Below are 25,992 nucleotides of genomic sequence, written 5' to 3' on the forward strand. Positions count from 1 at the left end.
GTTTCATGGTAAATTATAAAACAAGCGCATTACGTAGAGATTTACAAATTTCTAACATAAAACATAAATTTACAAAAAATATATTTACAAAATACCATTACATTTTCACAGGTTAACGTTAATTTACAATCGAAACGAAATATGTACACAATTAACGTTTTTCGAACCAAATGTATCTTAAATATCATCAGCAATTTCACCAAAACAAAAACCAACAATACAATACTATAGCCTACTGTATTCGTACTTTCGTTTGGTTTCGGAATTACCAACCCCCAAACATTACTGAGACCTTTCTAGTCTTAAAACTATTTTGCACTGGAGAAATATCAACCGATTTAAGACTTTAGACTCTTTGGACAGTCGTTTCGAAAAGCTAATATTCCGATTTACACAAAGATAATTGGCATCATGTAAACAGATTAGCTGACAAAATTACGAGAACGAGAACTTTATATCCATGGCCCGGGTCAATTCATTTAACACTACCAAAAGGAGATCATTATATCGATGTGACACTTTAATTGTTAAATTGTGGACCTTTGACTAATATATTTGATTACTTAATAAAGAATACACAGGATTTACAAGGTCAACCAAGATATTGCCATCCAAAACCATTGAATTTTTTTAAACACACCCCGTTATGCAGGGGTACTAGATGAGACCACATGAACCACTTTTGTAAAGTCTTTACAAAACTGCCATATTTATGATAATGAAGGAATTGGAATGGTAAAAGTAAAGCCGCTAAGCTAAATCGGCGATTGAAATGCCTTCTCATTCGAAAAAAGCAAAAGTGGCTGCGAAACGAAGGACAAACGCTTAACAAGATATCAGCGTAAGGAACTATAGAGGTATGGCGTTATGCAGAAAAAGGCCTTAAAATATTATTTCATTTTCAAGAGTACGGATGGAAAAGTTATTGAATGGCAAGCTTTTTGAATGCCAACGTTACACGTATCCACAACACTATGTCGTGTCGTTTCACACACATACACTATCCTAAAGATGGCAATGCATAGAGGGGATTGAAAAGCATACTCTGAACAACTGTAAGATTGTGCAAGCTAGGAAAGCAGATCCACATGACACCACTGTTCTCTGTTCACCAGATAGTCACTTGGGTGGGTGCACAGTATATAAAAAAGCACTTTTATCAGCTAGAAAAAGAGTTGTGGTCATTCCCATGTAATCGGATTTCTTATTTTAGCTGGTGGTGCGCTCTTACATCGCCGTCTTGGCCATGACATGGACTTAGCTCTCTTTTCTTTAATGGACAGTTTTTCTATTGTTGGTTCTTCAGATACCCATTCTGGATGAATGATAAAGAAATCGTGTCTTGGAGAACGCGATAAAAAGACTCCACCATCGTAAGAGTATTGTTGATTGGCCGAGTCTGGTCGAGGACCTGGTCCATGAGGTTTCAGTGGTGAAGAGTTGGTAGAATGAGACTTCTTGGGTATCATTATACCAGCTGTTGGTGTAGATGTGGCCGATTTGGATCTAACGGTAGGTAAATTGCCTGTAAAGCTCTGACTGTACCACGAATGCGTTGTTTGATTCCGTTTCTCATAATTTGCCTTCTTCTGCTTTAACCACTCCATTGTAAATGTGTTTGTATCTGAAACAATTGTCAGAATTTAAAAAAAATATGACAGAAGAACGATGTTTTGTTACAAGGGATTAGAGCACAAATAGACCAAAATTTTCAGGAATATTTTGCATTCTTTTGAATGTAAAAAGTGCAAAGGCTTCATCATAATTATATATCTATTTGAAGAGAGATTATTCTGTTGACACTTTGGGATGTAGGCTACATGAATTAATTGGTAAAGAAATACTCTAAATTAGGACACAAAGCTTTCAATGTTCATTGATAAAAATATTGCTTGGGGGCAACCGAACTAGACAATATAACACTGTATGGAATATGCTGTGTCTATAATACATTTCATTGTCTGTAATTTGCTTAATACAAAAATAATGTTGATTCAGAACCACACTAGCTCTATCAATAATGTACATCGATTTACTATGTACTACGAGACCTGATTCCATTATAAAGCTTACTCTGGTGTTGCCTGGCACCATGCAAATAATAACAGAATGCGGTTCGCTTTAAAAAAAATTTGTTGGTTATGCACAAAGCGTAAATTTAGTATTTGACTCACTTGAAATCCTTAAATATTATCTAATTAATCACAAGCGTCATTTTCTTCTATAAAAGCCTTAAATGTAACATCTGAGTTTCGGCCATCTTGGAAACGGATCAATAATACAATATGATAATGAGATATATTGATTAATCGTCGTGACTTCCAGCTCCGATAAAATTCTTAATATAACAGCACGATTTTTTGTTTATTTGGCACAGTCACAGATCCTTTGTCGATCAGCAAAACAGGAGGCAGAGGAAAGGCTGGGGGGAGGGGTGGGGTTTGGGCCTCTTATTGAACTGGAGTTAATATCATCTGTCGCAAGTAAAAGAACTAATGAGAAAGAACTTGAAATGAAATCTATTGTGTTAAACAGGAACAGCTGTTGACTAGAAGGTCAACAGAAATTTAATTATCTGTCAGCACTGTGATAATGTAGTTGTAATATTAGATTAATAAATCGTTCAAGTTGTTAAATTATTGTCAATCAATCTTCCACGGCATCAAATCATATTATGCGCTCTGACTGTGGGTGTAAATATTCGACACCCTTGGCCATCTTTCTACTAAATAGACTGTAAGGGATTGGAAAATGAATGGAGTTTTACGTCCTACTTTTCTGTGCCATGTGGGATAATGAAGACGGGCAACGCCATGCAGGAAATTTTGCCAGAACAGCGGCATAAGCCTGTATTTTTTTTCGATTTCCAACTGTCGAGGGATCTTTTACGCGCACAGACGATAGCACACATGGCTTCGGTTTATTGTCCAATCCGAACGACTAGACACTTTTTCCATGCCAGGCCTTTTTACCTACATCACTGACGGGGAAACCGGATTGAAAAATTCGAAGGGATATTCACGCCGGAATTGAACCCTGGCCCGTCAGGGCATGGCTCCAAATATTTCAAAATATAAAAGGCAAGAAGTGAAACAATGAAATGGTGATTAAAATTTATCTAATTTCATTTGTACAATAAACGTAGAAACATTTCAAATTTTGTTGTCATATTTTAATGCATTTGTAGGTAAAAATTGGAATGAATATATGAGATAAATAAACAAAATGAAAAGAATAACTAATCAAGGGCAAAATACACAAACATACAAATATTATCAGATGCATAGAAGGTAACATTCCAAACAAACTTGATTACAAACTTTTGTTCTAATTTGATTTCTTGCATACTATATACATACTTAATATTAGCCCAACAAATATGGCTCTACCAGTTCTTATGATGTGATATATGGATGGGATATTTAGGTATTGGGTGGTGAGAGCTGATATGGACCTAATCTCAAAAGCACTGGCAGAGGCATAATCAACTTTCTTTCATATCAAGCTAGTAATGTGTTACACATAATTTATACATATACTTATATTATAAGGTTTTCATTGTATCATAAATATCAACATTAATATAGTTAGGTTTTCTTATTGGGATTTCACTTTCTGTGGTGACTGTACATATTTCTTGATTGTTGAAAATAGCACATTCATATTCTGAAAAAGAAAACACAAAAATGTAACTTTTATGGACATCAAAAGAGACTAAAAATCATAATTGTGTATCAAATATCAATTTAAAAGTAATGGCAATAGACTCTCTCATACATTTGAGGACAGAGGCTCTCCCATATATTTGAGGACAGAGGCTCTCCCATATATTTGAGGACAGAGGCTCTCCCATATATTTGAGGAATGAGACTCTCATACATTTAAGGACAGACTCTCTCATACATTTGAGAACCGAGACTCTCTCATACAATTGAGGACAGACTCTCATACATTTGAGGACAGGGGCTCTCTCATACATTTGAGGACAGAGACTCTCTCATACATTTGAGGACAGAGACTCTCTCATATATTTGAGGACAGAGACTCTTTCATACATTTGAGGACAGACTCTCTCATACATTTGAGGACAGACTCTCTCATACATTTGAGGACAGAGTCTCTCTCATACATTTGAGGACAGACTCTCATACATTTAAGAACCGAGACTCTCATACATTTGAGAACCGAGACTCTCTCATACAATTGAGGACTGACTCTCATACATTTGAGGACAGAGACTCCCTCATACATTTGAGGACAGAGTCTCTCTCATACATTTGAGGACAGAGACTCTCTCATTCATTTGAGGACAGAGGCTCTCTCATTCATTTGAGGACAGAGACTATCTCATACATTTGAGGAAGGAGGCTTCCATGCATTTGAAGAATGAAGCTCTCATTCATTTGAGGACAGAGACTTTTTCATACATTTGAAGACAGAGCTCTCTCATATATTTGAGGATTGAGACTCTCATACATTTGAGGAATGAAACTCTCATACATTACTGAGATTCTCCTATAAGGTCCGATACTTTTGAGACATAAGGCTTTCCCATACATAAGAGGAATCAGGAAGTCCATATTTCAAAGTCTACAGTGTACTGTGAGTAGAACTTACCTGAGATAGAAACCAGATCATGACTAGATAAGCTGCGATAGCTGCTGCTAAAAACAGATCAAATACTGCTGGCTTTACACTGAAATTATAATAAGTCGCAATACATTACTTGTATATCAAATTGAATGTCAAAGGCATTATAAAACAAAAGACAATGGAACTTGTCCAAGATCTATAGGTTTAAGCTCAAAATCAGCCCATATTCTATCAAAATCTTATCGAACTCAAAACTCATTCGCAATTCTATACAGAACAAATTGTGAATGAACAGACAACAATGGCAAGTGTCGTAAACATGCAAAAATCATTTTGATGTTTGATTTGGTACTTGAGATATGAATTCCTATAACTTGAGGCATATATCTTTAAGTACGATTAAAATTCAAGTTCTGATAATTCAAGTTAATCATGAAATTAAAGAATACAAGTACTTACTTATAGGCATTCATTGTATATTGTGAACCACTATAAAACAGAAATTCAGGATCTCTACAATAGAAAATGTTAGATCTATTTGAAGAAGCCTTGGTATTATTACTCTGGACGAGAAAAATCAAACTATTTGTTTCCAGTCTTTCTGTTGATTTGCTGTTATCGGTAGAGTACAATCCAATCAAATCCCTTCATTTATAAACTGTGTAATACATGACAAGTGGCTATTGCAGTAAATGTATTAGACAAGAAATGCAATGGTGAAAGATCTCTTGAAAAAACAAGAAAAAGACCATTACCTTTTATCAGCTTTATGAGTAGATATTTTAACATCTTTAAGATATCTGGACATAGTATCTTGTAAAGTAGTTATTAGACTATGTTCTGGTGCTACTAACTGAGCACATCTAGATTCTTGTATTAAATAATTTAACATGGCAGATTCAATACTCGCTTGAGGACCCTGGAATTTAAGAGCTTTTTGTTAATAATTATTCTTAAAATTATGAGACATACCTTCAAGGTGCTACTTACTGCTACCCTATTAGCAATAACATTTTTAGTTTATCTGGAGCATCCGATAGAGTTCAAAACAGGCTATGTCTTTTCAAATTCTGGCTTCAATCTATTGGTCAAGAACTTAGATACTATTCCTTTCTCCATCATTTTCATTTTCTGTCTCTTTTTGTGGCACAGGTGGCACGCATTCTGAAGCCTAATCCAAATTGTTTTCCGTGAATGTGCATGACTCACCAATCGAGCGCCCCCTAGCCAGTACTCCCCTTCATAAAGCAAAGTGAATATGAAGTTAAAACCCAACATACCAATGACTGTGAGAATAACTGAGACACACTAGTAGTTGATGTATTATAAATAAAAGCTGCCAAGGACTCTGCTATGATTCCAACATTTCTGTTTAACACTTCTACATTTACATTCTCCCTGGAAATATCACAAATTCATTAATTACTCTACAGATCTTTCACATACTAATTAAAATCCACAATTAAAAAAGAACAAGGATAGTAATTCCGTCAAAATCTTTTTGGCAATGCTCTTTAAGGATTATCTGTGTCACTTTTAAAAACTTGATAAGAATGGATGACATACTCAAAGCTATTAGATTTCATGTATGCCCATTACTTACTCCAGTTTTGAGGAAGATCTGAAATCAGTATGCAGTATTGGTAACAGTTTTAATGTTTGATCAGGTCCTTGTGCTCAAATCTTATCCACATTTACATACTTGGTATCTAAGATAGAAGATCTAAGTGGTGATTTATGACTGTCCAAATGTGACAAGGTGAAAGCCTGTAATCTCTTAATACTGAATCGTTCATGTTCCCAGGCTAACATTTCATCAGCTAAGTTAATCTTCTTGTGTACCATGTTAAATTTAACAGCTGGTGATCTAGACTTGGCGAGTTCTTCTAAATTCTACAACACAACAGGAGAAGTATCATGAAGACTGGCAGTCTCATTGACAAACTGGTGAAAATTCCAGAAAGCACAGGCCAGGGTAAAAAAGAGTAAGCTTCAGAGCAACAGATGATTTAAATGTACAAAATGCAAACTAAAGCCATTTTATCCAGATCTCATTTATTCACTTCAAGTACTAAGACACATCTTTCATCAAAATTCAATATACTACCTTTAAAAATTCTGCTCCAGCACTGCCTTCTTTAGGTGGTTTAGATACATGAAGATTCAAAGTTTGATCAGCTCCAAGTGAATCCAAACACAGGACAAAAGCAGCATCGGTAAACACATTGGCATCTACAAAACAATCATTAAGAAACACTTATTTGCTTTTGTTCTTGAATTGTTGAAACCATAAAACAAAACAAAAATAAATCATTGTTTTTAACCTATACTTCTCTGAAATTTTCAAAGACTTTTGGAATAATTGTTTTTTTAAGGTGTATCTATTATCTATGGCCAACAATTTCTACTGACCTAATTCGAGGTTATCTTCTATCCATCTTTTAGTACCTTGATAGTTAAATTTACCACCACCCGATAATAAAAACACTAAGTTATATCAAGTTATAGTTAAGGTTATATTTTGTTTCAATATGAGAGATTTCTTATTAGTTTAAGACATACCAAACTATCCTTTTTGTCAGAATTGCCAGGGCTTGTCTTGGATAACATGAGCTGACAAGAGTTGATGAAGCTAAAATGACACTTGCAATCCATACTTTACTATCCATTGGCTATAATGCACGTCTAGACAAATCATTTCAAGATCTATCTCTGTGTTAGGCACAATTTTTTTTAGTAGATATGTTGTAAATTATACTTGAAATCTTTTTTAAAAATGAATTTGTTTTAAACAGAATGTAAGAATTGTAAGCAAGCAGTATAATAAGTTTTTGTACATTGACTCCAACCGAAAACATAGCATCATTTACAAGTTACGTATTTTTATATTCACTAGTAAGTCAATGATATACATTGTTAAGTTTTGTATAGTACATATTTCAAAACATGATATATTACTAATTATATAAAGGATACTTGGCATGTGTTCTGGAATTGGTAAATAATTTAGAGAATAATCTGGCTAATTCCATTAATACTACTACACCACTTCCATTAGAGTCTGCACCTTGAGCTAAACCCTGGAAAAATCAAAGACCAATTTAAAGTTTCTCGCATTTTTAAAGGATTTAAAGGATTCCATTATTTGCCAAAAAAAAAAAATAGTAAATTTAACTAAATGTTCTCCAAACAACAAGAAATGTATCTAGCGGTATTTAAGAATTAAGAGTATCTTACTTACAGGAGCCACACCAAAGGAATCATAATGAGCTACTATAACAATACTTGGCAACTGTTCTTCAATACCACTTCCAGATAGACGACCCTACAATAACAATTATCATAATCAGCTTCTATAACAGAAAACAGTACACCAAACCTTCATAAGTCAAACTTGGAAAGAACCTACTTGCCTCTAGCAATAATCTAAATTTTTAAATTTTGTATTCTGAAGGTTTCTGCCTTGCTGGGAACTATAGGCATTTTTCTAAGACAAAAGCATAAAACTTCCTTGATAACAAAACATTTAAGGCCTTGATGTCTTCTTAGAAACTTCCTCTAGGCAACATACAACAGAGTAGAAAATATAAGATAAGATGGGAGTCTAACCTGAATACTGGCTATAGGGAAATCTGTCAAAGGTTTCTCTGCAGGTCCAGTCATTACCATCTGGAAACCATTTGCTGTAGCAGCCCCAAGAAAAGCTGTAAGCAAAAAAATTAGAAGATATTGCAAAATTGTAGACCATAAAAATTATTTCCAAGATATGTGATCAGAAAACATACATAATGGTGTGTAATTATAGTCCAATTATCATTCATTTCCCACCACAATCCACAACCTAGAGACTAAAATTGGGATAGCCAAGTATTTATACCCAAAAATGTTATACTTTAAATCACAAATCCCCGAAATGGCCACAAAAGTAATGATTTCATAAATCCAAAAAGGTTGTTGCTGTCAATCTAATCAAGCAATTGAATGGATTATCACTTTTAAACTTCCAGAATGAAGAAATTCATGACCGTAAATTCCAAAGCATTAATCCACACCACCCACCTTGCCAAGCAGTAGCTGCCTGATCTCCAGAAGCACCATTCTTTATACTTTCATAGATTTCTGCTAGTTCTTCAGTTTCTGGTGCAAAGTAAACAGGAATTCCACTTTCTTCTACCAGTAAATCTTCTTCTAGATTCTGAAGATGCTAATAATAGAAGAAAAATATTTGTTTAGAGCAATTTAACTGAAAATTTTAAATAAATATCTGAACAGGCATTTTTGCAATTGATAGCCATTTCCAGTTTCATATTACCTTCTTCTCCTTTTCAGAGAGTTGTTGAATATTTTCAGGTATGAGAATGACCAATCCTCCAGCATTCTGGCTGACCCAGTCTCTATACCCAGATAATGTCACTTCTTCTAGTCTAGCTACTATACATCTTCTAGTCATAGAACTTGATCCAACAGGTCTAGCTTCCATATTAATCAAAAAATTCTTAGAACCTGAAAGTGAAAAGTGTCATACTCATAATATCAATAAGTGCTAATTTCTTGAGCTGATCTAAGCTTAATGTTATAAAAGAGATCGAGTCAGATGCTTTAGTTTACTGAGATTGCTTGTTCGTAGTCAACAATAGGTCAATAGTCTTATCAAACCATTCCCTAGCATAGTAAGTCAAGGAAATAAATTTTGTGTAAATACAAGATAGAATATCATGTGATGGCTAAGGTATTGGCTTTCACCCCTTAATACCCAACTAAACAGGCTACAGTAGGCCTACTGCGTCTTTAGTAGGCCTAATATATTAAGCCAAAGACGAAAAGTAAAAGGAATAAATTCTGAGAGGGCCTTGCGGCTTGGAAGGTAAATCATTTCATTACACAAAAAAACCGATGGCCTACAATAAGAATTATGTTATAAATGGAATGCTAGATTCCCATTCTTGAAGATTTCTTTACTTACCAAATGATGTTCCTTGCAAATCATATCTTTGCATTTTGTAAACTGAAAATTCATTTGCTGCACCGACCGGCGTTAAGGCAATCAGAATGGGAATAAAGAATAGAAATGATAATGGAAATGCATTCCGAAACATTTCCATGACTTCGCTGACTTCTTCGAACATTTTGGATGCTGATCTGATTATTTCTATCCCCCCCAAAAATAAAATATCCGATGTTTAGCCAAAGTTGTTACAGAGAGTGAAGAAAAAATAACTTCTTTCCACGCGACTCCAATGTCAAGGTCGTTTATGGGATCTTTAAAATTTTGACGTGGCAAGCACTAGACTGGAACGAAATAAATTTGACCCATGGCTATAATTATATTCCATTACAGTCCTATTGTTTGTTGCTTTTTTGTTGTTGTGTTTTTTATATATATACACGACAGTTGTTGTATGTTCCTTGACATATTTGCATAAATTGTGTAGAGACAGTCAGGAACAAATCAAAAAGTCCTCTGTACTAAATTTCAGAGTAATTTTCTAGAAACAAATATTTGATGTTTTCCTTTTAAATAAACTTTTATGATTTAATTTAATAATTAATTAAGTGAAAAAAAGGCTATGCAATATACTAAGCAAAATATGTAGTTTGTGTAGAGGTGGCTTACTAAGTGCATCGTTCTGGGGGAGAAACTGTTAAGCTAAGGATACACTGTAGGCCTATCTATGATATAAATATTCTAATTCCAATCCAATCATGAGACCTTATTAAGTTAAACTGAACTCGGACGTAAACCTGGCTCCACCACTGCTATGTAGGCCTAATATGGACAATTACCTTTAACAGGTGTACCTTAAATTTTGGAAATGAAATGGAGTTTTACATCCCACTCTTCTTCGTGCAGACATGCCTAAAGGAGTGCAATGAGTACCTTTTGGGGTTCAGTAAGGTTAGTCAGGAATAAATAGACATATTAATACGACAAAAAATGTTTTAAACCATTTATTGGAATTTTTACAAAAAATCAAATAAAGTTGACAAATATATAATTAAATATCATCTAGGAAACTCATATTGGTGGGATAATTTATAAAAAAAATTCATAAATACAAATAAAAAACTCTGTTTATGTTTTAAAGCACCGGATATAATATATGATAATAATAAACAATGAATATATACAATGAATAATAACTGATATAATGTGACCAAATATAAAACATGGGTCTATCATATATTTATTTATTATCTATTGTGTTGGATTCCCCCCTTGGGAAAAAAATAATTGAAAAATTTATTCTTTAACTGCCGAAATCGCGATAAATGCATTCTCCGAATTCATAGATTAGAAAATTTTTTCAGTAGGGAGGCTGACCCCTTCATCGCCACTAGAATTCAAAAGGGAAGCCTATGTGCAGTCAATAGACTACATATATTAGTTAATAGTTAAATAATAAAAAATGTTTTCACTGTTAAAATAGTGCTCAATACCATTATAGAGCTATATAGAAATATTGAAACAGAACTTGTATCATGTTGTTATTCAGAGATACTTCGTACAACTGACCTATTTTCAGCCTGCGTCCATACGTTAAAATACGAAAAAAAAATTAAATTTCAAATTCATAAACTCCCATCTTGAAAATCTTGAAATAGGTAAAAAAAAATTTCCCTTGATAGTAGCTTTTGAAAAACTTTAAAATTTCAAAAGCTTCAAAAAAGGACACAGCCATGCTCAACCAAAATAATTTTCAAAATATTTAAATGCACAATAATTGTTGAATATATAATAGAAGTAAAATTTATACAGGCAATTATGATACAGCATCAGATCTCATAAAACAAATTACACAGTCAATTGTAGCTGCTTGTCCTATGTCTTATTTAGTTTTATCCCAACTTAACTTCAGATTTGTCAATTTCCACATAATGTAGATTGTTCTGATATTCCTAATTTATACCTTAATCTAAAAATCTTTAAGCTAAGATTCCATATATGTGTCATGTGGATCCGTAAGCGTCATCCATCATGCGTTAAAAAATCGAAATGGTTGGTTTAAGGGGGTATGATTCCATATATGCGGATAAGGTATCCGTCAAATGGTCTCCATCATGTGTAAAAAAAAAAATCGCCGGGTGTAGCGATTTTTTACGCATCCAGACACCTTTCCGCGCGGAGATCTCCAAAATGTAAGGTATTTTGTGGGAATTCCCTGTCTTTTTTATGCACCAAAGCATCCATCTGTCTAGAAGTCCGTGCGTCAAAAGAAAGAAAACGCATATGTTTAACGCACATATGGAATCATATTTGACGCATGACGGATCCGCAAGGGCCATTTATATCCGCATGACGCATCCGCTTGACGCGTATATAGAATCTTAGCTTTATAGTTGTCAATCCATCTCTGAAAATATTTTCAAACATGACTCAAGATGAATTATTTTGTTTTATTGAGAACACTGATAGCATGTTTTTGCACAATTCCACTTTTCAATCACACATCTATGGTTGATGCAATTCCACTAAAGTTAAGCATTGTATGCAAAAGTTGTTATTCTATGTAAAGGCCTTGTTATAGTTACATCATAAATCGTTTTAGTGGAATTGCAAGAACCACAGATGTCTAGCAGAAAATGAAAATGGTGCAAATGGATGTTGTCAGTGTCCCCGATACACATAAAAAGTTTTGAAAACCTCTTTACAAATCCTTTAAAGAGTTAATAATGTAAATATTCTGTAGTCTATATCCTATATGGAGACTAAAATTATTCTCCTTTCATCTCCTTATGAGATTCAGTTTGTTAAAATTACAGTGTAGCTAGAGAAATGATACATAATGCCTTTCATTTCCAATCACGTGTATTGTGATTAGGTCCAATATAATTACACATATTATGTACAACAGATCTGTTGGTAATATTTATAAGAACACAGTCTAGCACGAACAACTAATGGACAACTTCTATACAAATCTCTACCATCATTTTCTAAACAGAAGTGAAAAAAAAAATTATGAAAATAAAACATGCATAGTTTTAAACTGAACTACAAAAAAAGAGGAATAGTGAATTTCCAAATTTTTTTTCAAAGACCGCTGAAAACTATCAATTATGTAAGCACCTTAGTGCAGCCTGTTGCTAGCCTATAAAATGCCTCAGGAGGACATAAAGGTTTGTTGAGAAATTCAGGAAGTTTGTTGTCAAAACGCAAGCCTTGGGCAAGGGACATATTTTTTAGTTTATATAGATCTATTATTTGTAATGCTATTGTGACACCAGATCAATTTATGATTTATTGATCAAAAGGAACCATTTTACTATCGAAAACACTGTCTATTTCATTCAACCAAATGTCATCAGCTACTGAAGATATCGTCTCTATATTGCTATAGTCTGAGCAAATCAAAAGGTTTTTAGAATTGGAATATCAGTCTCAAAATAGTACTGATAGTCTTAGAATGTCTTTGCGTTGCGAAAATTGGTCTCTGTAAAAATAAATTTTGAAGACATAATGTGTGCTCAAGCTTTTATTTTTATCAACGCAAAGGCTAACAGTACTTTTGACATTTTATTTTTTCCCGAATTTTGCCCATATATAGTGTTCTACGAAACTGCTCATTCTGCTGGCAATCTGAATGACATTGGTTTCTATCACAAAGCCATCAATAAATACCTGCTGATAGTAATTTAGCCGGACATAGTCTTGGTTGACAAGTCTCTCGAGGTTCTGGACGTTTATTTGAATCACAACCACTACCTAATCTTTTATTTCTATTTAAACATTTCACTTCTCTTGTTTTAAATCCAGTACCACACGTTACTGAGCACTGCAGAAAACAGATGAAAATTAGAAATACGTTTTAGAACTTTTTTTAAAAATCTATGCTTAAATTTTCACGCTATCTTCAGCTTGTTTCAAATGTGTTGGTGTCAATGATCTGGGCTATGTTATTCACATGTTTTCAAAGAAAGCGCACCAGATCTTGACAACCAAAACAGTTGAACATTACGGAACCACATACACATATTTCAAATTCAAAATTTTCCCATTTAATCCTTTCTCTGGCAGTTTGAATTCAGTCTACAGCCACTTTTTTGTGGCAGAAGTGGAACTTATTCAATACCTTGTTCCAAATATTTTTTATTGAACTTTATGTTGACTCCATGAATCCTGAATGGCAGAAATCAGTAATCAAGCGCCCTAGCTTCTTACTTGTTCCATGATATAGGCCTGCCTGCCTGCATGCAGTTGATCTTAAGACAAAGGTAACTAACCTGGCTCCAGTCTGTAATGAACCATTCTGATCCACAAGCATGATTATTACAATCTTCTTGTTTAGTTGGTTTCTCACTATTCCAACAATCTTCATCTCTAGATACTACAGCAGCATCACCAACTACTTTCATACATACCACATATCTATTCTTAATACCACTACCACAATCACTAGAACACTGAAATAATAATAAACTAATACTTATACCACTTCCACAATCACTAGAACCCTGAAATAATAAACATTTAATACCACTACCACAATCACTAGAACACTGAAATAATAATAAACTAATACTAATACCACTTCCACAATCACTAGAACACTGAAATAATATATATTTAATACCACTACCACAATCACTAGAACACTGAAATAATAATAAACTAATACCACTACCACAATCACTAGAACCCTGAAATAATATATATCTAATACCACTACCACAATCACTAGAACACTGAAATAATAATAAACTAATACCACTACCACAATCACTAGAACCCTGAAATAATATATATCTAATACCACTACCACAATCACTAGAACACTGAAATAATAATAACCTAATATTAATACCACTTCCACAATCACTAGAACCCTGAAATAATATATATTTAATACCACTACCACAATCACTAGAACCCTGAAATAATATATATCTAATACCACTACCACAATCACTAGAACACTGAAATAATAATAAACTAATACTACTACCACAATCACTAGAACACTGAAATAATAATAAACTTATACCACTACCACAATCACTAGAACCCTAAAATAATATATATTTAATACCACAATCACTTGAACACTGACATAAAAACATAACTCTATATACCTTGGTCAGATGATAACATATTTGGATAGTTACCTCACTCCAAGGCCCAGTGAACCATTTTGAACCACAAGATTCATCACTATGGCAGGAGACTTCTGGTCTGGGTTTTTTACTGGCATCACAAACTGATGACTGAACCTCATTACCATCTTTACTATAACAGATAACTTGTCTAGTTTTAAATCCAGCCCCACAACTACTTGAACACTGTAAAATATGATACAAAATAATATTATGAACACTTTTATGTAACAATTACTTATTCATGTTATAGAATTGAATTATAACTACCCATAGCTCTTATCAAAATAAAAATCTAACTTATGTTTCTTCTGCAATTTCATCAAAAAAAGGATTAGAATCCAAGTAAATGATGTCGTTCAATTTTATTTTCTGCTATGCATAAATAGTAATAAAGGTCTAGACAATTGAACTGTGGCCACATCTGCCAATAAAAGGGGATATGCTTCAAAATAATGAAAGTTGTACAGCATGCTTCAACCAAATGGAAAATATTCTATAATTGGATCTAATTGAAAAGCAGTCTTCCATACAGGAATACAGTTTACTGCCTCAAAACCAAAAACGCGTCAAATCTTGTTTGGATTATCATACCTATGCGACTTATTCTGCCAAATTTGTCTATAAATTGGACTGACCTGATTTGACCATGGAGTATATAACCAAGCTGTTCTACATGGTCCCATATCACATGGTTCTTGATTCTGTGGTTCACTGGTATCACAGTAACTAGCTGGTATCTGACTACCTTGATGATCAACACATTTTACAGATCTACGTCTGGTACCTTGGCCACAAGACACTGAACACTGAGAAAAAAAAGATAAGTAAAAATTTAATGTTTTAAGATGATTTGCCCACTCACAGGTATTAGATAAGTCATCTCATTACATTAAGAGAAATTCAGTGAAATATAAATGGATTTTGCTGATAAATAAAAGCAGACATCTACCAAATCTGCTTTTTCATATTTTACCATCAACTCTTTCAACACTAGCGTCTGCTCAACTGGCCATCTTATTATGTGAACCCATGCAGCAGATGGGTATATGAAGTTTTATCTTATTCACAATCAGCAATCTAAGGGCAAAATGAACGCAAAAAACATCCAAAGTTTATCTAATGACTTTCTACTTCTTTTGAGACATGTTTGATTCAGTGTAGCTTCACAGGAACTAAGACAACATCAAAAGTGAAATCTTACAGTCTTCCAAGGGCCAACTTTCCATTCAGCACATCTACCCATCTCACATTGTTGAGCTGAAGCTGGTTTTTCATCTTGTGGACATAAACTAGCAGACACAGATAATTCTAGTGTGTTTGATATCTTCTGTTTACATTCTAATCTTCTAATCTGTGTTCCAGATCCACAGGTTACACTACAGGAGGCCCATTCATCAGTATGCCATCTGTAAGAATCAAAATATTAAGAGATACAGAGAAGATTCCTAGTCTTTGAATGAGGTTGGTTGGTAAATGATCAGTTAACGTCTGCTTCCAGCAGATGCTGATATCACAGACAAAGTAGTTGTTGGTGATCACATTTGGGTCTCGATCAATTGGATGGTTTGGTAGCCTTTGTATGTGTATAAGGGACACTTTTATACCCTCTACTTAGACCATTTTGGCTAAATCCTGAAGTTCTATTAACTCATTTATGACTTAACAAGTTCAAGAACTATGAAGTCAAATGGTTATTGAGAAAGTGACATCACAAGTTTTAATCTAAAATAAGAATGAATTTCACTTTGTGAGCATAGCAGAAATCAAGTAAATTCTTCATGACATTTTTGGTAATATGAACATACCTTGGTGAACAGGGTTTTGTGTTACATTCTACTTCTTGAGCTTGTGGTTTAACATTGGCATTACAATTCTCATGTGTTACTGTTACTTGTGTTGTTTTTAAAACACACACTATTACGGTTTTCTGGTAACCTACAAATACAAATCCAAATATTGAGGAGCCAATCAAAGTATTATTAGTACCGGTAATGGTGTCTAATATCACAGACGATATTGTTTGCAGTCTTTATGTTAAGGACTCTAATTGGCTGTATTCACTAACATACAAACCAATAAAATCGCTGCATTTACAAACTTCAATAATAAAAGAAAACTGCCTAATGATGTCAAGGTATTAGACAAGATTCATAATAGCTTCACATAGTGAAGATGATGAAAAGTAATGCTTACCACCACCACAAGGTTGAGTACAATCACTAAATCCTGATATTTTCCACACATAGACATTCTCATCTACTATAGTATTAATAGTATTCGGTAGGTCTATTTGTTGTGATGTACCAGTTAATGCTGCTCGACCATAATAACTACGACTATTACTATTATATGGTGATACATACTGAGGTCTGGGTGCTACCAAGGGACTTCTACCACTCCCTCCACGAGATTGGTAAGGCTGTCTCTTTATCTGAATAAAATGTCAATTTTTTTAAATCAAAGCATCACATATTTCAATATCAATATCAGAGCTATCAGTTAAAGGGACAGATGCGCCATTTTTAACCAATAGTACTTAAGTCTCAGAAACAGGAATTTTTCAGATAAGCTAATCAGTAATAGTGTTCACAGCTCACAATTGAAATTTGAGCCTTCAAATCCATGTGTATTCAGAATTATCTGTGTTTCAAAATTAAAAAGACAACTCGTCTTTTCTTGAAACTCCAACATGTAGAAAAGATATATATATATGGAAATAGAAAGAGAAATTCCTAGTTTGAGATATTTTTGAAGAAATTATACGATTTTCATTCATTTTCTAATAATTCTGAAGACTATTTACATATATTTAAGACTCAAATCAATCCCCGAAATTGCTTAATTTGTTCCTTTAAAGTGGCAGTTTGCAAAAATTCAAAAACGTAAATTATACATGGAAAGACTTCCATTGACTTCTGTGTGTCTACTTGATCAATCTGAATTGGTTTTAAAAGGGGTGTTGAAACCTTTCAAATAGTTTTGGTGTTCAAAATTAACAGCATGATAATTAAGTTAAAGGTTAATTCCTATGTCCTAATTTTCTGCACCTAATTCAACTTATGAAGATGGACAATGCCACATAGTGTGCTATGAGGGAAATTTTGCCAGGACAACAGCCTACTCATTATCCATTTACTCATATATTATAGAAATATGTAATAATTTCAGTCATGCAATCTTTCAAGCTACGTAAATAATCATACCTGTGTATAACTTAAACCACGCCCATCTAGTGTATCATAACCATATCTTATTTGAGGTTGTTCTGGAACTCTAGGCTGACTTCCAGTATTTAATTGGAACTCTTGTCTGTTTCTTATTATAGGTGTCTCTGATCTCTCGCTGCTCGAATATGGATTTCGTTCTCCAACTGACGTCTGTGGTCTCTGATTTCTAATGATTGCACGCCCTCTATGTCTGTCTAAAAATGACCGTCTGGTTGAAATTCTGGATCTAGGTAACCCAATCAGACGTGACCCTTCATATGGTTTAAACTGTACATTATTGGGTATAATAAACTCATATGATATTCCTGGATTTTGACTGTAATACAATAACTGAAAAGAATACGAAACAAAAATAAAAACACTTTACAAATGATGTGATGGAATTCAACACCAGGAAGATCAAAGCATTGCCCCCTCTGCCAGAGACCATCAGAGGGTGCAGAAGCCAATAGATTTCAAATGGTTTTGAGCATTTAGAAGGCATACTTATCACTTTTTTCACAAAATAAGACCTTTCACAGGCCTGAGAGGTGGGGGGGGGGAGGGGGGGGGGGGCATGGCCCACCCCTTAAATTTGCCCTGCTAGTTTGGATTGTGATAAGCTTTATTAAGATGTCTCGATTTGCACAATATATGAAGTTAAAAGGACAATACCTGGACTATAATAGTTTCATTAGTTGGACCTGATGTATAAACACATTCACCAGGACAATCAGCTGAACTTGATTTAGAATACTTAAATACTGTATTGACACCATAATGTTGGCCAGGGGAGGTAATTCTCCAATAACCATTTATTACACTTCTGCCACTTTTACTTTTTATTGCTACAACAAAACATTCAGGTCGAAATATGATTGCTTAAAATGACGTTTTGTTTCGATATCTTTTTTGCAGTGACTCCACCTACCATTCTCGATCTGACAAAATCGTTCTGTATCTCATGTTCAAGATCGTTTAATATTCAACCAAGCAAATGCTATGTTAAATAATAAATACTTGGCTATTCATTGTTGAACATTGGCTAGTGTTGTCTTTGATAGTGCTTGATGTTATTGGATCATTCTAGAGAACATGATTTATACAAAAATCTTGCCAGATCATGAATGGCACAAGTAAGATTGGTAAATAATCATGTGATATGAGCATTAAATAAACAGTTTAATCTTTTAACTCTTGCCTCTACTTTTAATATTTGCCACATATCTTGTTCAGTTCTAAATCAACATCTTGGTCAAGCATCTATTAATCCATAATCTAGCCCTTTTTAAAATACGCATCACTCAAAATATTGCATATAATTACATATACCATAAAAAGTATTTTAATGATAGAAATATTACCTATATAATTTCTACTGCGTGATAATTCAGTAATATTGATATTACAGGCTGGAGATGGTATTTCTACTACTGGATTATACGATCCTTTAGATAATACTGTAACCATAAATATACCAGCAATTTTCCTACAGGTAGAGGGATATTGTCTACATCTATCACATACATCATCTTGACTCTTACTTACTGATAATAGTACCTGTAATTATATTAAATAATACCAATAATATTAGTTTTTGATACGTATACGGAAAGATTAATATTTCTGCATGAATTATGTCTAATTCTGCATCAATTTGATTGATTTATCCTCTTTTCTCCTATTATTATCCCAGTATTACGGACGCAAGGTATTATAGTCACAGTAATCAAGCACAAGGTATTATGGTCACAAGGGATTATGGCAACAGTAAGACGAGTACAAGGTATTATGGTCACAGTAATATGGACACAAGGTATTATGGTCACAGTAATACGGGCACAAGGTGTTATGGTCACTGTAATACCAGCACAAGGTGTTATGGTCACAGTAATATGGGCACTAAGTATTATGATCACAGCAAAACCGACACAAGGGATTATGGCAACAGTAATACGAGCAAAAGGTGTTATTGTCACAGTAATATGGGCACTAAGTATTATGATCGCAGTATAAGGGCACTAGGTATTATGGTCACAGTAATATGGGCACAAGGTATTATTGTCACAGTAATATGGACACAAGGTATTATGATCACAGTATAACGGCACTAGGTATTATGGTCACAGTAATAGGGGCCCAAGGTATTATGGTCACAGTAATATGGGCACATGGTATTATGGTCACAGTAATACAGGGACAAGGTATTATGGTCACAGTATTACGGACACAAGGTATTATGGTCACAGTAATACGAGCACATGGTATTGAATGGTCACAGTAATACAGAGACAAGGTATTATGGTCACAGTATAAGGGCACAGGGTATTATGGTCACAGTAATACGAGCACAAGGTATTATGGTCACATTAATACGGAACACAGTATTATGGTACTGTAATATGGGCACTAAGTTTTATGATCACAGTATAAGGGCACATGGTATTGAATGGTCACAGTATAATTTTCCCGTGACCTACCGTGCACCATTCGACCCTAAAAATCTATCTAATATACTGCAGAATATGAAAAAATATGGTATTAGGAAGGCAATATCCTACTGGTAACTATCATCAAAAAGAAAAACTTAAACAAGTCAAAGGGTACAGTATAGGTAAAATTACTTCATCTGGAAAGAGGTCCTAACCTATAATTGAAAAACAACAAACATTTTGTTTACACACATGAATTATGTTCAAGTCAAATAGTTTTCTATTTATTTTCATCCCCTGGGTCACACAACACTAAACAAACTGACTGACCTTTGCTTAGTAATATGTAACAAATTTGATGAAAACACCATGTTTTCCCTATCAAACATGTGATTTGAATTGATAGAACATTAGGTTTGCTTCAATAATAATCATATGATATGTATGTGTTCTTTTCCTCTCTTTAGAAACATTTCAATTGAAAACAAGTGATTGTAGATATCAGTTACAAAGGCAATTGAAACCTCATTGATATATAGAATTGATTCCACATAGTTTCTAGATTGTTTCCAAGTATTCTTGAATCTATTACGTTTTTATCCTATTTCCTTTACAACCACAGGTGCAGTATAAAGTTTCTCTTTACAAAAAAATTTGAAATGATTCATGTAGGTTTATTTTATTCCAAATGCATGTTCAAAATGAAAAATGAAATGAATTGAGTTTTACTTCATACTTTTTGCACTTGATTGGGTCAATGATGACCGGTAACACCCTGCAGTGTGCAATTAGGACTGTGACATTAGCCTAGTCTTTTTCGATTGCAATTGTCCAGGGATCTTTAACTTGCACAGCCTGTAGCACACAAGGATTTGATATATTGTCTTAAACCTGCATCACTGACAAGGATGTAAAAAATTTGTTATTATCTCGACCTATGCAGGGATTAAACCCTGAACCTCCATGTGCATTCTGGATGACCTCTAGACTTGTAGAATCTGAAAGCAACACGATTTTCAATGACTGTTACTCTGTCGGAATCAGGGATTTTCTGTTGAATTCTACGATTTAGACAATCTGTGTTTTTAGATGAATAAAAATTCGCAGATTCGTGTGCTATACTTTCTAGAAATAATTTCATTAGCAGTTGGAATCGGTGATCATCTAGGTGACCCTTCAAAACAATATCTTGGACAGAAGAAGCCTTGTACAATATTGTATATACATTAAGCTGTATGTGTACATGAAGAATGATTGTACCCAAACTCATTAACTGGTACAAAATGTTTTTATCTTTCTGAGATCCACATTTCTAAAATGTCATGTAAGTTTATATAAGATTTTAATATTTACTAAAATAATATATAAAACAGTGCTTCATCTGAAGTTATTGTCTGGAAAAGTTAATATGTGTTTCATCTTTACAATAAGACATTATGGTTCTTCCAATCTAAACATATTTTACACTAGCAGCATTATGCTTTATTAAAACAAAACATGTTTTAAGTTAAGAAGAATTCCACATGATTGCATTTACATTCTGAATATGTTTTATCATAAAAAGTTAACTCAGTGCAAACCATTCATAGTTTCAACAGAGATGTTATGTGGCTTGTTGAATACAATGCGCTGACAGATTTACAAGATGTAAATCTTTAAAACAAATTTAACAAAGGAATAAGACCAAAATAAACAATAGCTTGCATGTATCTTCATATTTATGCAGAAAAGCTGCATTACTAATTACTAGTAACTATCACAGCAAAGTTGTTCTTTATCGTGTATTTCGCAAACTATTTTTGGAGTGAAGCTGCCCTTTGTCTTAGGTTGTGCATGTAAACACATAATGAACTAACAATGCAAATGTGTCCAATTTAACTTAAAATGTTCACTTTCTATGCATCAAAATGAAAATGGTATTGTTATTAGCCCTATATCAAAAATATAACCTGGTGTGGTGCCAGGCAGAGTATACTTACTCTTCTAGACACCTTATACCACTTTTCATTATGAAATACTCATAATTTATCATATCATTTATGATTGATATACTTTCTCATATATTGTTGCTACCAATGTATTGCCAAACTTTCATTTCAGATTTTCATTAGCTGTTCTGATTGTTCGTCCTTCGTTTTTTGGGGGGGTTTTATTACCACATTTCTGAATGAGCTTTACTCTTGGTACGTGTTACCGTGTCTAGCAAAATACAATTCATAATGCTACATTACATGCATGAGATGTTCATACATCTAAACTGTACCACTCAGATGTTGGCATATGCTACTATGTCCAGCAAAATACAATTCATAATGCTACATTACATGCATGAGATGTTCATATATCTAAACTGTACCACTCAGATGTTGGCATATGCTACTATGTCCAGCAAAATACAATTCATAATGCTACATTACATGCATGAGATGTTCATATATCTAAACTGTACCACTCAGATGTTGGCATATGCTACTATGTCCAGCAAAATACAATTCATAATGCTACATTACATGCATGAGATGTTCATATATCTAAACTGTACCACTCAGATGTTGGCATATGTTACTATGTCTAGCGAATTGAAATTCATGTATGTATTCTACATTATATGCATCAGTGGTAAGTAAAAGTTGAACTTTGTAGAATAATGAATCATCAGGAAGTATGACTAAATAGAATATTCTCTCAGGAAGATTAATTGATGATAACAGTTTGATGAATTTAAACAACAGACTTCATTTATCATACATAACATAATGTACCACTACTACTCATCAACTGATAAGTACTTAACAAATGACTTCCTGTCACTGGGTCGTGTGCCGAACTTGTGGGAAATATTAACCCTTTGTGAGAAGCCATGATGGCTCAGTGAGTAAGAAACTTTCTTACCAGTCTTCGAGTCCAGAGCGCCTAAAAAATTCTTGCACTCAAATTCTGCTATTTCTCATTTTAGATTTCTTCACACCATATCGTATGCTTTTTTTTTAAGGAATATGCCAGTTTTGACAAGGCACTAGTGGATAGGGGTCTCAGAACAATTTAGCTGTCTAATGTAAACTTTCCTTTGTCAAACAAGTGTCTGATTGTCAGACAAGTGCCTGATTGTCAGACAAGTGCCTGATTGTCAGACAAGTGCCTGATTGTCAAACAAGTGACTGATTGTCAGACAAGCGCCTGATTGTCAAACAAGTGACTGATTGTCAGACAAGCATCTGACTGTCAGACAAGTGTCTGATTGTCAGACAGTGACTAATTGTCAAACAAGTGACTGATTGTCAGACAAGTGTCTGATTGTCAGACAAGCGTCTGATTGTCAGACTAGTGACTGAATGTCAGACAAGTCTCTGATTTGTCAAACAAATGCGTGATTGTCACACAAATGCCTTGCAAGGACTGGACTTTAATCAAAGAAATACACTCCACTTGAACTAAAAGCCTAAATACAAAGTACTCTTGACAAAATGACAAATCTAATTGTATTTTTACCAAACTGTTATCTTTACAAAACTTGAACCCCTTAAAACTTTAAATCCCTTTTCTTATGAAAGAAAATTAGCTTTTTAAAAAATTGACAGATCTTTAGCTTAAACAGATTTCATGTTCAAATATTCATTTACCATCGTCTTTTATACTTATAGTTTTTTAATCAAGAAGCTTTCTATTTGAGATTAAAATGTAATTTTACCACCAGGCCATGTAAATAAGTAATATTTAATTTGTGTGCAGATGTGTGAGAACCTAGGAACCAACTCATCTCATGATGACTAACTGCCATAAAATTTTCATTTCATACTAAAGAAATGATAGTTTTTTGTTGTATCTTCTTGCTTTTAATTTGGCTAGGGAAGACACACAATGTCATCATTGTGCAATGAGGGAAATTGGACAACATAAGCTTTCAAGTACTTGTTTGATTTTTTTACCAATCATACTTTAGTCTCAGAGACTGGAATTTTAAGCTAAGTCAATCAGTAATAATGTTAACAGTTCACCGTCGAAATTTGAGCCTTCAAGTAGTGAGTAAAATTCCTAGTATGTAGTAATTTTAAAGGAATTATGGGATTTTCTAACATTTTTAGTACTACTGAATATATATATATATTTACATATATTCAAGACTAAAATCAACCCCCAAAATGGCACACCTGTCCCCTTAAGAATCTTTTATAAGGATTGCCCTGTTGTCCTATCTGAATGACTAGATGCCCTTTCATGTCAGCTATTCTATCTACAGCACTGACATGGTCAAACTGTGAGGAAATCGCAGTAAGTACTAAGCTGAACTATGTTAAATGAACCCTGGACTTCATGTTAGAGAAAGTTTAACCCACTGAACCACTACTGCTCCTGAAGGAGAATAACACTCAGTGAATCAGATGCTTGCTCTGTAACCTGAAGGTCCAAGGTCCAAGGTTCAATCCAGGCAATGGGAACATCTATATTTTCTACCCAGTGATACAGGTCAGATTGCCTGACATAATAAGAGGCCTCTAGTTGTTTGAATTGGACAATAAACCAAGGCCCTGTTTGCTAGTGTAAGAGCATGTAAAATATCCCTTGACAGCTAGAAATAAAGAGTAAGCTAATGGCTAATGCCACTGTCTTGCCAATAATCCCTTCATTGCACACTGCATGGCATTGCCAATCAAGTGCAGAAAGCAAGACATAACACACCAGTTCATTTTATTTTCAAAATATAATGTACACAGACATTTAACATAAATAATATGGACTAGAGCCACACGTGGCACAGAGTGGGACTTTGCAAATGTAGCAAATTGCAAAAGACTCTGAAAAAATCAACCTTTTACGATAATTACATCACGCGCAAGAGCAGTCTAAAGTTGAGAAGAATTCTTTGGAAGATTGTTATAACGGAAGTAGACAGACCTCACAAATGAAAGTATCAGAAGATAGCCAAGGTCAATGACATTTAACATTGAAAGGGAGAGGGTCAACAAAGGTCAAGGTTACGAGATACAAGTCATCAAAATTTGTAAATATATACGGCTATAAAACCGGAAGTTGAGATAGGACAGCAAATATAAAAGTATAAATAGATAACCAATTTGAATGACCTTTGATCCTACAAAAATCAGGGTCAAAAAAGGTCAAGGTCAAAAATTGAAAATTTTGAATTTTCAAAACCTGTTCCTTTTTTTGAACTATAAAGCTGAAACAATCGAACTTCTAAGACAACGTGGCTCAACGTATGAAGTAATTGTATGCAAAGTTCCATTTTGATCAAATGTATACGTTGCGAGTTAAGTCCCTTGTCAAAATTGTCAATAATGAGTAATTTAACCCGGATGTGCTACGCCCACCTTAATTTCTTTTGCATAGGTTAATTGATATTCTGAATGTTATGTAGTATCCCAAATTTAAAGCTTCTACATCATACAGGTCAAAAGATATAGGTCATTAAGAGTCAATAAAGGTCAAAATAGAAATTTGAAAATATGGAAATTTCAAAACCCGTTCCTTTTTTGGAACTATAAAGCTGAAACAATTGACCTATTAACACAAACTGTCCAAAATAATGAGGTAATTGTGTGCAAAGTTCCTTTTTGAACAAATGTATCCTATGCGAGTTATGCCCCTTTCCCAAAATGTAAACAATTAGTAATTCCACCCGGATGTACCACGCCCACCTCAACTTTTTT

The 25,992-nt window shown here is 33.9% G+C and overlaps 3 protein-coding genes across 3 annotated transcripts; all 3 read right to left on the minus strand.

The window, feature by feature from the left end:
- Positions 1–1,181: 1,181 nt before the first annotated feature.
- LOTGIDRAFT_171558 (hypothetical protein) lies at positions 1,182–1,607 on the minus strand (the record flags this gene model as incomplete). The annotated part of the gene is made up of 1 exon (XM_009047749.1): positions 1,182–1,607. The coding sequence occupies one exon, from the start codon at positions 1,605–1,607 to the stop codon at positions 1,182–1,184; it is 426 nt and encodes a 141-aa protein (XP_009045997.1).
- A 1,495-nt stretch (positions 1,608–3,102) lies between these two features.
- Positions 3,103–9,832, minus strand: LOTGIDRAFT_207615 (hypothetical protein). Its single transcript, XM_009047750.1, has 14 exons — positions 9,557–9,832; positions 8,906–9,096; positions 8,653–8,797; positions 8,203–8,297; positions 7,835–7,918; positions 7,570–7,673; positions 7,006–7,091; positions 6,701–6,825; positions 6,296–6,486; positions 5,874–5,991; positions 5,349–5,512; positions 5,053–5,106; positions 4,618–4,696; positions 3,103–3,666 (listed from the first exon to the last, which is right to left on the minus strand). The coding sequence occupies exons 1-14, from the start codon at positions 9,717–9,719 to the stop codon at positions 3,598–3,600; spliced, it is 1,668 nt and encodes a 555-aa protein (XP_009045998.1). The 5' UTR covers positions 9,720–9,832; the 3' UTR covers positions 3,103–3,597.
- A 2,235-nt stretch (positions 9,833–12,067) lies between these two features.
- LOTGIDRAFT_237754 (hypothetical protein) lies at positions 12,068–23,188 on the minus strand (the record flags this gene model as incomplete). Its single annotated transcript, XM_009047751.1, has 12 exons — positions 12,068–12,528; positions 13,214–13,367; positions 13,816–13,995; positions 14,698–14,871; positions 15,324–15,494; positions 15,890–16,094; positions 16,494–16,623; positions 16,882–17,119; positions 17,892–18,245; positions 18,570–18,742; positions 19,259–19,454; positions 23,075–23,188. 12 exons carry the CDS (start codon positions 23,186–23,188, stop codon positions 12,434–12,436), a joined length of 2,184 nt encoding a protein of 727 aa, XP_009045999.1. The 3' UTR covers positions 12,068–12,433.
- Between the last annotated feature and the right edge of the window lie 2,804 nt (positions 23,189–25,992).

Source organism: Lottia gigantea, assembly GCF_000327385.1.
Source record: "Lottia gigantea unplaced genomic scaffold LOTGIsca_116, whole genome shotgun sequence".
NCBI classification, from domain to species: domain Eukaryota; kingdom Metazoa; phylum Mollusca; class Gastropoda; family Lottiidae; genus Lottia; species Lottia gigantea.

Excerpts from the sequence above, each read along its gene's own strand:
- LOTGIDRAFT_207615 (XM_009047750.1), bottom strand. The coding sequence starts at position 9,719 with ATGTTCGAAGAAGTCAGCGAAGTCATGGAAATGTTTCGGAATGCATTT. Across the intron at positions 5,992-6,295 it reads TCTTCTATCTTAGATACCAA|GGAGAATGTAAATGTAGAAG; the intron begins GTATGTAAATGT and ends TGATATTTCCAG. Across the intron at positions 5,107-5,348 it reads ACTCATAAAGCTGATAAAAG|AGATCCTGAATTTCTGTTTT; the intron begins GTAATGGTCTTT and ends TTTCTATTGTAG.